Here is a 13,827-nt window from a genome sequence, read left to right on the forward strand (position 1 = left end):
TCTCTCTCTCTCTCTCTCTCTCTCTCTCTCTCTCTCTCTCTCTCTCTCTCTCTCTCTCTCTCTCTCTCTCTCTCTCTCTCTCTCTCTCTCTTCTCTCTCTCTCTCTCTCTCTCTCTCTCTCTCTCTCTCTCTCTCTCTCTCTCTCTCTCTCTCTCTCTCTCTCTCTCTCTCTCTCTCCTCTCTCTCTCTCAGTGTGTCTGTCGAGAAACCCAAAAGGGCTGAGTCAGAGATCCCATCTCTTCCGGAGGCAGACAGGGCCAGCTAGGGCAGAGCCAAACAGAGGGAGCTCCCCTTTGATAAGCCTGTCTGTGGAAATATCAACGGGCAACTCCTGGGGAGTCACTGTGCTGTACTAGATCTACCCATTCCTACCCAAACAGCCCCAGGGCCTGACCTGGCTGGGGTCATAACATATTCATTAGGACCCAACGAAGAAAACAGACTAAGACAGGGATGAATTCCCTGTATTTGTCCAATAAGAACAGCTCGTTTTGTTTTCCATTGAAAAACCGTTTGCTACACAATTAGAAAAAGGTGCTATCTAGAACCTAAAAGGGCTCTTCGGCTGTCCCAATAGGAGAACCCTTTGATAACATTTTTGGTTCCAGGTAGATTCCTTTTGTTTCCGGGTAGAACCCTTTTGAGTTCCATGTAGAACCCTTTCCACAGAGACTTCTACATGGAACCCAAAACAGTTCTACCTGGAACACAAAAAGGGTTCTCTATGGGGGCAGCCGAATAACCCTTTTGATACCCTTTTTCTAAGAGTGTACGGTGTGCCCTAATGAATGTTACCCAGGCATGCAGTCTCTCTGTCCCCATGCTGTGTGGTGCTGCTAACTGTTTACCTTGGTCCCAGTCTTCCCTCCAGAGGACTTTCAACTCAGCAGTGCTGCCCTCGGGGGTGACACGTACTCTCTTACTCACTGTCTAAATAAAGCAGCCTTAGGAGTCAGTCGCTGTGTGTATCACTCTCTCTGCCTTTCTCTCTTGCTCGCTCTCTCGCTCTCATTCTCTCTCTTTCTGTCTCTGCAATTTAGAATAGCACATTCAACACAGATAAGGCTCTGTTACGCTGCTCAGTGACAATACATCAGCCTATTGCACCTTTCACCAAACTCCGAAAATAGGTTTGGTTTGTATCACTTATCAGTTCTTACTACTGATCTTCACAGCTACAGATAATTTATGGTGAAATAACATATAGTGACTGTTGTCATGCACATGACCCCCAACTTATGCACATTCATTCAGAGTAACAAATGGGAGGAGGACCGCAGTGATGTAATGTGTTGTGAATCCTCACTCAAAAGTACCGTCGATACCCTCTTAGAAAATAATATGCTATCTCTAACCAAAAAGGGTTATTTGGCTGTCCCCATAGGAGAACCTTGAATAACCCTTTTGGTTCCAAGTAGAACCCTTCTGCTTCCAAGTAGAACCCTTTTGGGTTCCATGTAGAACCCTTTCCACAGAGGGTTCTACATGGAACCCCAAATAGTTCTACCTGGGACCAAAAAGGGTTCTACCTGGAACCAAAAAGGGACAGCCGCAGAACCCTTTTGGAACCCTTTTTTCTAAGAGTGTACCTGGAAGACATTACCAGCCTAGGACCACTTCATAAATTCATAGACCTATAAATATTTGTTCTTATTTTAGGTTTCACACTACGTTGGATTTACATATCTAAAGAAAGGTTTGTAATTTGTCTCGGTTGCAGCAGAGCCTATTTAAAGTTTGTGTGAGGTCGTTTCTGTTAAAGGCCCATTGCAGTCAAAAACGTGATTTTCCTGTGTTTTAAATATATTTCCACACTATGAGGTTGGAGTAATATTGTGAAAATGATGATAATGCCCTTTTAGTGGAAGAGCTGTTTGAAAAAAACGGCTGAAATGTCAGCCTGTTTTGGTCAGATGGAGTTTTGGCCTGCCTATTAGTTAATAAACTAATAGGTAAGATTATTCCCACTCAGACTACCACCAGACAGTCCTAGTAAAACATTTCCTTGAGGAATTGCTCTTTGCTAAGAAGCTATTTCTGTTTCTTGTTTTAATTAAAAACAATCATAGTAGGGTACTTAATTGTTACCCAGAAATGATTTGATATTGAGATGCATTCGGCTGCATTGGACCTTTAATATGGATAATGCATAACTGCAACACCTCAGACAAAGACTGGGGGAAAATGAAGCCTGCAGACACTTGCCAACTCCTTGGGCATGTGCTAGAGAGTACAATAAAATTGAGAAAAATAAAGATGTTAAAGATATTGATCTGGTGACATTTTCAAAATAATGGATTATAATAACGTTTTTCTACACTCAAAACTAGTATCATGCAAGGGGACAGGTAGTACAAAACAATTGCCATTTTATTATAATAAAAGTGAAATAAAAATTTAATAACTTCTATCTCTAAATTATGTATCTGGCTGATGTGCAGTGCAGTCTTGAACATACAGTTCAAGTCGGAAGTTTACATACACTTAGGTTGGAGTCATTAAAACTCGTTTTTCAACCACTCCACAAATTTCTTGTTAACAAACTATAGTTTTGGCAAGTCGGTTAGAACATCTACTTTGTGCATGACACAAGTAATTTTTCCAACAATTGTTTACAGACAGATTATTTCACTTATAATTCACTGTCTCACAATTCCAGTGGGTCAGAAGTTTACATACACTAAGTTGACTGTGCCTTTAAACATCTTGGGAAATTCCAGAAAATGATTTAATGGATTTAGAAGCTTCTGATAGGCTAATTGACATAATTTGAGTCAATTGGAGGTGTACTTGTGGATGTATTTCAAGGCCTACCTTCAAACTCAGTGCCTATTTGCTTGATATCATGGGAAAATAAAAATAAATCAGCCAAGACCTCAGAAAAATAATTGTAGACCTCCACTAGTCTGGTTCATCCTTGGGAGCAAACGCCTGAAGGTACCACGTTCATCTGTACAAACAATAGTACGCAAGTATAAACACCATGGGACCATGCAGCCGTCATACCGCTCAGGAAGGAGACGCGTTCTGTCTCCTAGAGAGTAATGTACTTTGGTGCGAAAAGTGCAAATCAATCCCAGAACAACAGCAAAGGACCTTGTGAAGATGCTGGCGGAAACAGGTACAAAAGTATCTATATCACAGTGAAACGAGTCCTATATCAACATAACCTGAAAGGCCGCTCAGCAAGGAAGAAGCCACTGCTCCAAAACCGCCATAAAAAAGACAGACTACGGTTTGAAACTGCACATGGGGACAAAGATCGTACTTTTTGGAGAAATGTCCTCTGGTCTGATGAAACAAAAATTGAACTGTTTGGCCATAATGACCATTGTTATGTTTGGAGGAAAAAGGGAACGCTTGCAAGCCGAAGAACACCATCCCAACCGTGAAGCACGGGGGTGGCAGCATCATGCTGTGGGGGTGCTTTGCTGCAGGAGGGCCTGGTGCACTTCACAAAATAGATGGCATCATGAGGAAGGACAATTATGTGGATACATTAAAGCAACATCAAGACATCAGTCAGGAAGTTAAAGCTTGGTCACAAATGGGTCTTCCAAATGGACAATGACCCCAAGCATACTTCCAAAGTTGTGGCAAAATGGCTTAAGGACAACAAATTCAAGGTATTGGAGTGGCCATCACAAAGCCCTGACCTCAATCCTATAGAACATTTGTGGGCAGAACTGAAAATGTGTGTGCGAGCAAGGTGGCCTACAAACCTGACTCAGTTACATGACCTCTGTCAGGAGGAATCCTAACTGACCTGAAACAGGGGATTTTTACTAGGAATAAATGTCAGGAATTGTGAAAAACTGAGTTTAAATGTATTTGGCTAAGGTGTATGTAAACTTCTGACTTCAACTGTAGCTACACTGACACTCAATAAACTCTCCAACATCAATATGTCAAATTGCAGCCAGATAACCTAAAACGCAGGCATAAATCTAGCCATCTCTAAAATGTCTGTGTCTACCTATGGTATAATTTACAGGCTATGTTCACTTAAATATACTTCACACTTTGACAGGCACAACACACTTGATTTAATACACATCGAAAACACTGATAAAACCATTGTTTAGAGTGCATATCATGGTATAAAGAAAAAGTCATAATAAATTGTTGTGTGTAAGAGGAAAGGCTAACTTTAATACAGAATGAGAAAACAACTAGACAAACACTGTCTGAAGATTCAAAACCCTCAGGGATCCATTGCTGCTGTCTTTCCAACAGCTTCTCATAACATATTTCTCTTGAAGGTCTCATCTTAAAAATGTACAAACTGTAAAAGACAGTTTTAATAAACATTTTGATAACGTTTGGTTTATTATTCCAGCGTGAAGTAATATAGTGGAAATGTATATTACTGAATACCGATAGGCTACTAGCTTTTATCAAACCTCCCTGAATCATGAGGTGAAAGAATTGAAGTGAGGAATACCACTGCCAATTTTTGAAAATGCCAATATAACACACAAATGTCTAAATATAACTCAAATATAAGGGGTCACAATTTCTAAATGGTTATATGTACCTTCAAAGCAAATGTCTAGATGGAGCTAAAAATCTTGCTGCAAACTCTGGCACATACCACAAAAACACTGTGATACAATGACACACCAACCACAATGTGTAGATTTCCTTAAAATATTCTAAGACGGGCAATTATTCCAAAATGCACATATCATCAGAACAATTTATTTCAAATATTTAAATAATATCATTTAAAACTGTATCAAGAATAAAACAACCAACAAAAGAAATACAAATATCCAAACAAAAATTGGAAAAACAATGTTATTAATAAACATGATATTTCAAAAAATAAATAAGTCCAGAAAAAAACTATTACCAGGCCCTGTTTCAGCTGAAAGATCCTGATGGTGAAATTGAAATGCACTTTAATCGGCAGTTTCACAATGACCTTCAGATTCATTCCACTGAAATTGACATTCCCCAGAGAGCTAGGGGAATTTGTCTGGCCCTAAAATGAATCCACTGAGAGTTCTGCTGAGCAAGGCGCCATTCACACCCCTACTGGAGGAGAGGGAGACATACAGTATGATCTGTGTATTGCATGGGAAAGTCATATTTCTACTTCAAAAGTTGAAAGTCAGGAAAATGTACTGTAGAACTTTTGACATCTTTTGAGTAAAAATACAATGGCACATTTGTATTCCACTTTTTGTTGTGTGTTGAGTCAAACCAAAATCAACAGTGATTTGTCATATAAGGTCATTATGTCTTGAAACCAGTGAAAAGTTGCTTTCTAGCTACATAAAAAAAAAATCACATCACTGAATCATAACTCTTGGCATAAATCACTATTTTCAGATTATTCTCAATTGAAGCTACAGTTTCATCACCATCTGTAAATGTGTAACATTTTACTCATTGACTAATTTTGTTTTATGACATAGTCTACAGTATGTTGTAGGAACAGCCATTACACTTTTATCAACCAAAAACTTATTAGGGGCAATTTATCAATTCCACCTCTGTTTGTCCATATAGTAACATTACATTATTTTATGTTGACCTCACTGTCATTTAGCCTTTTCATTTCATATTTCTCAAATTTTATATGTTCATCAAATGCATGCATGCATTAGTAAATGTATACAGTGTATACCAGTTAGGTAGTCTTTGTTGCAGCCAGAAAATATTGCAGCAGTCTTCTTTTGCAGTTTTGTATTGTAACAAAAATATGTATCTATAAAATGATTGTGGGTGCCATTTGTTCAAACAGTACTTAGCTAGCTGTTGTACGTGTCAAGGATTTTTCGAACACGTTCTGTCTTTTTTATCAACGCCTAAAAAAAAAACACTTCTACCAATTTCTTTAAAAAATAGTACCATAAAGTGAAAAGTATTTTAATTTAATCTGTAGGATTTGATTATTTGCGAATTGAGTAAATAATTAAAAACAAAAACTGACCGACATAGGATGTCACAGTCTTTGATACCCTGTTTAAAACCAAGAGTTTCAGTCAGATACAGTAAGAGCTATCAGTGGAAAAACGTGCAGATTTACGATCACTGTTAACAACTACTAACTCAACAAGAGAGAAAGAAATACAAAAGTATATTAAAAAACGAAGACATAAGAAATGTTTTTTGTTTCAGTTCTACTCTATATCCATATCTTTATTTAACAATCATAGTCATATTTTCAACAATGGAAGATTAATAAATACTTTCTCTTGATTCAGGAAGGTTGTTTTGGTAACTTGATAGCTTGATTCCAGTTGCAAAAAAAATGATCAAAATGTCCTTTGTATGCATGGATAGTGCTTTTCTCAACCATTAATATCCAATTAACCGCTTTTGTCTTGAGTGGGGGAATCCAAACATTATGTACAGGTTTCTTGATTTCAGACAACAAAGAACATTTTATCCACCTCCATATATGAGAGAGAGAGAGAGAGAGAGAGAGAGAGAGAGAGAGAGAGAGAGAGAGAGAGAGAGAGAGAGAGAGAGAGAGAGAGAGAGAGAGAGAGAGAGAGAGAGAGAGAGAGAGAGAGAGAGAGAGAATGTTGAGTGCACAGCCGGTCGGTCCGGAAAGCATCCGAACAGCAGAGTTACAAGAATGCATCAACTGGCCTCCTCTCATATATTTCCCTTTGTGTTAAGGCACTAAGGTTTTCTCATATAATTCTGGAAATCAATCCCAAATATTCCACGGACATTTCAAACTTGCATGGGTGTGGAGGGGGGTAAAGGCTGTCTCTGTTCAACTGTTGTTAGCTGGGAAGTAGGAAACAGACCCAGAACCATCGAGCCACTAAATATTTCCATCACGCAGCAGCAGCAGGACATCCAGAGAGAGAGGCTAGTGTGGTGGGTTCCATCCCCAGCTCGGTGACTCAGGCAAGAGCCATGGGGCACCAGGGCTCTCCCCTGACGGAGCCGGCTATATCTGAAGACTGGGTGAGGCCCACACTTGTGTAGAGACCATCCTGGCCTGGGTACTTCACGATGGCAGAGCCGCCTGAGCCCTCCACTGGGCCACTCAGGACAGAGGACTGGACCTGGAATAGGACAGAGAAATGTTAGTCACAGATTCAAAACAAATGACTGTATCTTTCCACAAAATAAGTGCCTTTTGTGTCCCTTTGATATTTTAATTAGAAATTGTGCACCAATATTGCATTTTAAAACCATGGTATATTACATGAAGTACCCTTAAATATAGACCACATGTATAATTCAATAAATTACGTGAACCCTGTTACGTGAACTGAACACTCGTTTTAAAATATGGTGAAACTAGTCTTAAAAAATTTGAATAAGAAACATTGAATATCTAATAGTCAATAGGGTAAAAGCCAGTGAGCTGATTTTACTCTTTTTGGAAATGTTCTGGTGTTTTGTGGTAGAAAACTGAGCGGGTCGAGCATAACACGTCAACCCTCTTACCCATAGATAGAAAAGCTAGAAATGTTTTAGCAATTTTAATTTTTAAGCTTGCATTCAATTGCCGCTCCTTGTTTCACACAACAAGCTTCCATTCCTCCTGTCACAAGGTGATATATGGCTGATTTAAGATGAAATCATCAACCATGTTACGTCAACCCTGTTACTTTATTTGGCACTTAATATTCACTTACCATAGTCTTTTTTTTACATTACCTCTTGAGATGGGAAAATGTATGTTTTATTAAGTTGAACATGTGCTCTTTATGACAGAATGTTACAATTAGGTGAAATCAAACTTTTTTTGACCAAGTTACATTTCTTAAAAGGCACTGAATCGGTGGAACGACCCTACTATTATCCATGGGTTTTCTATAGTCACAGCCAGGGCTTCCAGAAGCCTATCAATGATACATCTGCATTTGTAACTGCTAAGATGGATATACACTGAGTGTACAAAACATTAAGAACACCTTCCTAATATTGAGTTTTGCCCTCAGAACAGCCTCAATGGGTGGTGGACCATTGTTGATACACACAGTAAACTGTTGACCATGGAAAAACCCAGCAGTGTTGCAGTTCTTGACACAAACCGGTGCGCCCAGCGCCTACTACCATACCCCATTCAAAGGCACTTAAATAATTTGTCTTGCCCATTTACCCTCTGAATAGCACACATACACAATTCATGTCTCAATTGTCTCAAGGCTTCAAAAATCATTATTTAACCTGTCTTATCCCCTTCATCTACACTGATTGAATTGGATTTAACAAGTGACATCAGCTTTCACCTGGTCAGTCTATGTCATGGAAAGAGCAGATGTTCATAATGTTTTGTACACTCAGTGTATAGGCGTATTTGCAGTGAATCTTCACATTATTATAGCAGACCGGCCCATTTATCAAATGATATGAACAGACAAATGTCTTTAATAAAATGTACTTTAAGTAGGCCTATAATATTGTTTTATTTGGAACAAATCAGAAACTATGTTTTAGGACACAATTCCGAAGAGCATCATCTCTGAAAAATGCAGACCATTTCCCAGAACCCAGTAGAGACAGCCTTTAAATACCTCCGAAGACACCAGATACAATAGGCTACATCCCACATACTGTATGACTCAATACTTTTGAATCCAATATTATCAGGCCAATATTATTGCTATCACGAAGATATCAGATGAAGGTGTATTATTAGCCTGCCTGCTCCTACATTTGTCAACAATATTCATTCAAAATAATACCAATTCGAGCAATAAATAAAACGGTGAAATCATATTTTAGATATTTTTTCGTTTGAAAGTAAATGTGGGTCTATTCTACCAAAACCGTGGACCTATATTTGACGCTAACTGAAATTTGTGGGAATAATTTAGCCGTGCATAATTTGTTACACAAGACATATCCGAGCAGGGGACAACAGTAGAATCTCACTTGTAAACGACCTTGAGTCAGTTTGTATAACACCTGAATATTAGTTTTCAAATCGAATATGCTAAATCAAAATATGGATCGATCTTATTAACCCTGGCACCTGCGTGTTTGGAGAGCTGTTCTTCGAGCAGTCTTCAGAGTTGGAAGAAGATGTCGACGTCGGAGTCATGGCGACTGAATTACTATTTCCTGTGGTAAAATGATTAAAAAATATATATTAACCATAAAAGCGAAGTATTTCAATTCTACAACAGAGAGAGAGAGAGAGAGAGAGTCCTGTGCATGAGGTGTTAAAATAGCCATTGCTTACCAGAGGATCCCTTGGTTTTGTTCAAAGTTTTAGGTTTTCTTTTCCTCGTCTGAATTCCCTCTTTCTTCATGGCGAGCGGCCGAGGTACCTGCAAAAATAACGACTACATTAGTCTGTCATGATATCGTTGGACGGCGTTTTCTGTCATGTTTTTTGGTTACACGTTTTGTCAATGTATGAAAACATGTCAATTGTTCTTTAAATATAAACGTTATTAATAATAAATATAATTTATTAGGCACACTGAATAAACTGATCATGTTTAATATTGCTCTCCATATTCATTGGACAATTTCGCACGGTAATTAGGCACGTGCCAGTTACAATATTGTCTGCATATGTCGTCGAACATTAAGTTAATAAAAAGGGGTAAGTTATGACATAATGTAAAGATTGTGTCTTACTCCATGTAATTTTGTGTAGAGCCCACATGCGTTGCAGACCGGTTCTCCCTCTGCGTTTCTGCGCCACAAGGTGGTTGTGCTCGTCTGACAGTTGGCGCAGGAGAGGCCGATTCGCCGGGATGATGACTGGGAAAAAGGCAATATACAAACAACGATAAACACCCTGGAACATAAAGATATGAAGCTACGATTAAGCAAAGGTGAGCGCGTGCTGTAAACGTGAAATAGAGAGAAGTCTGAGGCTAGGCTAGGCTACCTGACTAATGGAATCTTTGGCTGTGATCCAAGCACTTTAATTCATCATTGGATATGAAGGGCATGGATTCTCCTCTCTTATGACTATTTCTGTTATCTGCACTAATTTCCTAACAATAATATTGGTCGTATTCATGTCATCCATTTAACTGACAGTTAAGTTCAGCTTAATACCATGAATTTCATTGTCAGGGAGTTCGTGGAAAAAAGGCATCAGTCGTTTGTTAGTGTGGGTAATAAGTGCGTAATGGCGCCAGGAGAATGTGTGTCTGAAAAGTAATTTATTTCCTCACGTAGCCTCTTTACACTTGTTGACCATGACTAAATTGCCTATATGAAAGCCAGAATGACCTTGTTAATATATGAACGCTGGCCAAACGGAGGGTGCAATAAAATGGTCTACCGTTTAAGCGAATTGTTTGTCCAAAAAATCACCATAAGGAGTATAGAGATCTTAGGTGATAACTTTAAGCCATTGCTTTAAATAAATAGACAGGAAATTGAGTGGTTAAGTAGTCCCCTGAGCGTGTTCTGCTTACCATCCGCTTCTGTGGTTTAATTAATGGCCGGCTGAGTCCATTCATTTTGCTGTACAGGCCGCAAGCGTTGCAGAGAAAGTGGCCCGTGCCATCGCGTCTCCAAAGCGGCGTGGAGATGGAGCCGCAGTTGACGCATTCCCTGCTCTCTCCGAGGTCGTCGAGAATATCTTCGGGAAACAGATAGGCAACACACCAATCACTTACATTACACTTCAGAGAGGTGCTTGGGCATAAAATAGCCCAGATTTTTCTTAGGCTTAATTGAGCACCTGTCATGAAATATGTTATTGTATATTGGTTATTTAAAAAAAAAAATGTTTTAATGATTATTCACCATTCTTTTCGAAATGAGGTATATTCTAGGCATATGTGATAGCATATTACATTTATACATTCAATACACAAGGAGAAGGCACTTTTGACTGTACTTTAGAGACTGCACCTTTGACTGTACTTTAGCTATTTTATCTATGTCTAATGCATTAAGTTACTTTAAGGAACTCAAAATGTTTCCATACTAGTTGTATATGTGCAGTCAGAGGGTGTAATCAACAATGTATTTATTTTAGTTACACCAATGAAAATATAAAAATATGATAGGCATAGAAGTCGTTATAAAACATTCGATATCAGGGATAGGCCTAAACTTTCATTCATGCACCAAATAATATAATAATAATGAATTGATAATAGCCTACTTGACTAATATATAGCCTACACTCTTAGAAAAAAGGTTCTGGATAGAACCAAAAAGGGTTATATTGCTTGCTTCATTTATGACACCCCTAAAGGGTCTATATAGAATCATTTTGTAGGGTTATTTGATTAGAACCCCAGGAGGTTCTTCTTCACTGAACCAAAATTGGGGTTCTACCAACCTTTAGGTTTGCCATATATGAAGCAAGTATAGAACCCTTTTTGATTCTATCCAGAACCTTTTTTTCTAAGAGTGTAGGCCTAATTATAGCCTAATTAACTTGCTATTCTAAAATGGAAGCTATTTAGCATGTCTTACCATTACAATAAAACATGTATTTTACCTGCGATAATTTCCTTAAACCAATTGAATTTGAATTTATTGGGACCTTAGGACTAAACACTTGTAATCGTAAATTATCGTCACTTGTTACACCCATGCCCTCGTAACTGACATTTTTTAAATGGTTATTTCAATTATTGTACCATGAGTTAAACGTTGGTAATCAACAGCTATTCGATAGATATCATATTAGCACGTATGAAATAAAGTTATCACATAATTGAAGTCCATATTATTAAGCAGATTTCTTCGATTATTTTTGTAATAGAAAGCCTACCTCCATTGGGTCCTCGAATCGTCAAGGGCGCACCTCTGCTTTGCAAAGTGTGCAGCATGGTGTTATCGAACGGTCCTCCCGGCCAAGGCGAGGACAACTGGGATAGCTGCGGTCCAACATACGGGGAGTAGGGACTGGCGTAGGATCCACTGAGGGGCCGTGGGAGGCCGTACTGGTCTCGGCTGCCCACATTCAGCGGGTTACTGTAGACGTTATCCCTGGGCGCTCCGTTGTTCATTGGCGGGCTTGGAGGGTAGTGGAAACGGTTGGAGGTATGAGGACTCCCGGTGCTGTAGGAGGGACTCTCCGGAGTAGACTGCGACCAGACTGAATGGCTGGTGACCGCATGGCTGGGCTGAGACGACCCGCTGGCTTGCAAATAAGGGAGGCTGGATATCATGGGTCCCACCCGGGAGCTCGGTACATACACTGGAGAGTTGGGGTTGGAGTGCATATAACCCCCAGAGGGCGAGTCGTACCCCGCCTGGCTCTGGTGGGCCGCCGCGATGGCTAGTGTTTGATACATGTCGCTGGGGTCGACTATAAGGCCCCCCTTGTGGTGTGGGTGCGCTCCACTAGAGATGATTAGTTTGTTGCCCTGGTCTAAATCCGTGAACAGCGTGATATCCTCGGTGGTGGGCAGGGCAGTGTTGTTGTTGTTATGGTGTCCGTGTCCGAAGTGAACATAGGAGTGTAGAGATGATCTGCCTGGCCCCTCGGCGCGCCGGTGTCCCACTAAGTCAAGTTGATCGGTTGGCGGCGGTGACCTGAGTCCCTCCGAGTCGTGCGCGCGGCCGTGACTGTCCCTCCTGTCCTGACCGCCGTGTAAGTAGCTCTGTTCAGCCGGTGACCCTGGGCTGCTGGACACTTCTTGCTTGACCATGGACCAGCTGTTTTCGCCCAGGTCCATCCAGGATCCCTTTCCATACACCGTAGGGCTAGAAAATCGTGAGGATGTTGTCTGCCCTGGGAATGAGAGAGAATAAGTTGTTATCAAGATCAAGTAGGCTAAAAGGGTCTATCATATTGTAAATTGTTAAACAGGTCCTTGGGCGTCGTGCAATTGAAATTCGACAGTAACTATGTCTGGTATCATAAAGGATCAATGAGATGAGGTGATCAAATCTTATTACGATCTCAAATATTATTCCCAAAGATTTGGTCCAAAGAGTTACATTTGAATGATCTTTCAAGCGATACTATTAATTTGCAAGAAACATGTCATCCACCATGATAACAATATCATACCAATTCCATAGCTTACGGTATGGGAAACTACGCAATGCAAACCCAACATAGCCCTTGATGTGGGGCTTGGTTTCATTTTGAAACGTATTCGCGTAATTTTGAGAACATAATACAAAATGATAGACAGGCTAAAGGCTAGGTTACTTAACACACAATACTCGATCCTCATTATGAAAACTATATTATGGTTATAGACTAATAGATAAGACATTTTTGGCATTACCACCTAAGGTATTAATCCATTAGAAATTTAACCACAGCGCGCGCTCTGACCAGAGGAGTTGAATCCATCCGTGTCAAAACCCTGTCCTCCCCTCTGCAGATAGCCTCTTCATAATTACAAAAAACACACACCGTTACAGATAGGAACAAAATGCAATATGTCTTTGGAGCAAAGCGATAACCGCTTGATAAGACGCATAACAGATAAGACCCAAGAGGCAGGGTAAGGGTGACAAACCAATACCCCAAATGATTTAGGTTCTGCGCAGCTGGCACCCAGGAGCACGATCACTGAAACCAGATGTTTTACCAAGACTGGACTGAAAAATAGAAGACAAAAGAGGAGAGGAAGGAATATTCACCACATACCTACTAGATCTGTGCCATCGGTCGCTCGTTGAAGTTTCCAATAGTGTGTGGGTCGTAGCTGGTCTCTGGGAAGATAGGAATGAAAGCGTTAGCCTACTGCGGGCGTGACGAGGTTTTTAGAGAGGAGGCGCTTCTCGAGGCTGCAGTTGGAATCTGAGGGCGTTCTCTGATTGGATTTCAATTGAACAAATATTTCAACTTGTTGGGGGTGCTAGCCTTTGAAAGACTTGATCGTGTCTAAAATGACACAAACTGTAAATGCAATCAATTAGACGTTTCACAGTAGGCTATGGACTTTTTGTTGTTGA

The 13,827-nt window shown here is 40.0% G+C and overlaps 1 protein-coding gene across 2 annotated transcripts; it reads right to left on the minus strand.

Moving 5' to 3' along the window:
- Positions 1-6,542: 6,542 nt before the first annotated feature.
- On the minus strand, positions 6,543-13,589 carry LOC311122344 (GATA-binding factor 6-B-like). 2 transcript variants are annotated; one of them, XM_084196718.1, is made up of 7 exons: positions 13,520-13,589; positions 11,681-12,646; positions 10,365-10,531; positions 9,571-9,696; positions 9,167-9,254; positions 8,957-9,045; positions 6,543-7,034 (listed from the first exon to the last, which is right to left on the minus strand). In XM_084196718.1, exons 2-7 carry the CDS (start codon positions 12,588-12,590, stop codon positions 6,870-6,872), a joined length of 1,545 nt encoding a protein of 514 aa, XP_084052844.1. In that variant the 5' UTR covers positions 12,591-12,646; positions 13,520-13,589; the 3' UTR covers positions 6,543-6,869. The 2 variants fall into 2 exon arrangements, with proteins under 2 accessions (XP_084052844.1, XP_084052845.1); XM_084196719.1 differs by having other exon boundaries at positions 13,524-13,581.
- Positions 13,590-13,827: the final 238 nt, after the last annotated feature.

Source organism: Coregonus lavaretus, assembly GCF_964263955.1.
Source record: "Coregonus lavaretus genome assembly, contig: HAP1_SCAFFOLD_5381, whole genome shotgun sequence".
Lineage (NCBI taxonomy): Eukaryota > Metazoa > Chordata > Actinopteri > Salmoniformes > Salmonidae > Coregonus > Coregonus lavaretus.

What these genes read in the sequence shown, in the direction of transcription:
- LOC311122344 (XM_084196718.1), bottom strand. Translation starts at nt 12,590, where the DNA reads ATGGACCTGGGCGAAAACAGCTGGTCCATGGTCAAGCAAGAAGTGTCC. An exon ending in TTAAACCACAGAAGCGGATG is followed by an intron (nt 9,697 to 10,364) that starts GTAAGCAGAACA and finishes CCTTTTTCCCAG; the next exon opens with TCATCATCCCGGCGAATCGG. An exon ending in TCTACACAAAATTACATGGA is followed by an intron (nt 9,255 to 9,570) that starts GTAAGACACAAT and finishes TTATTTTTGCAG; the next exon opens with GTACCTCGGCCGCTCGCCAT.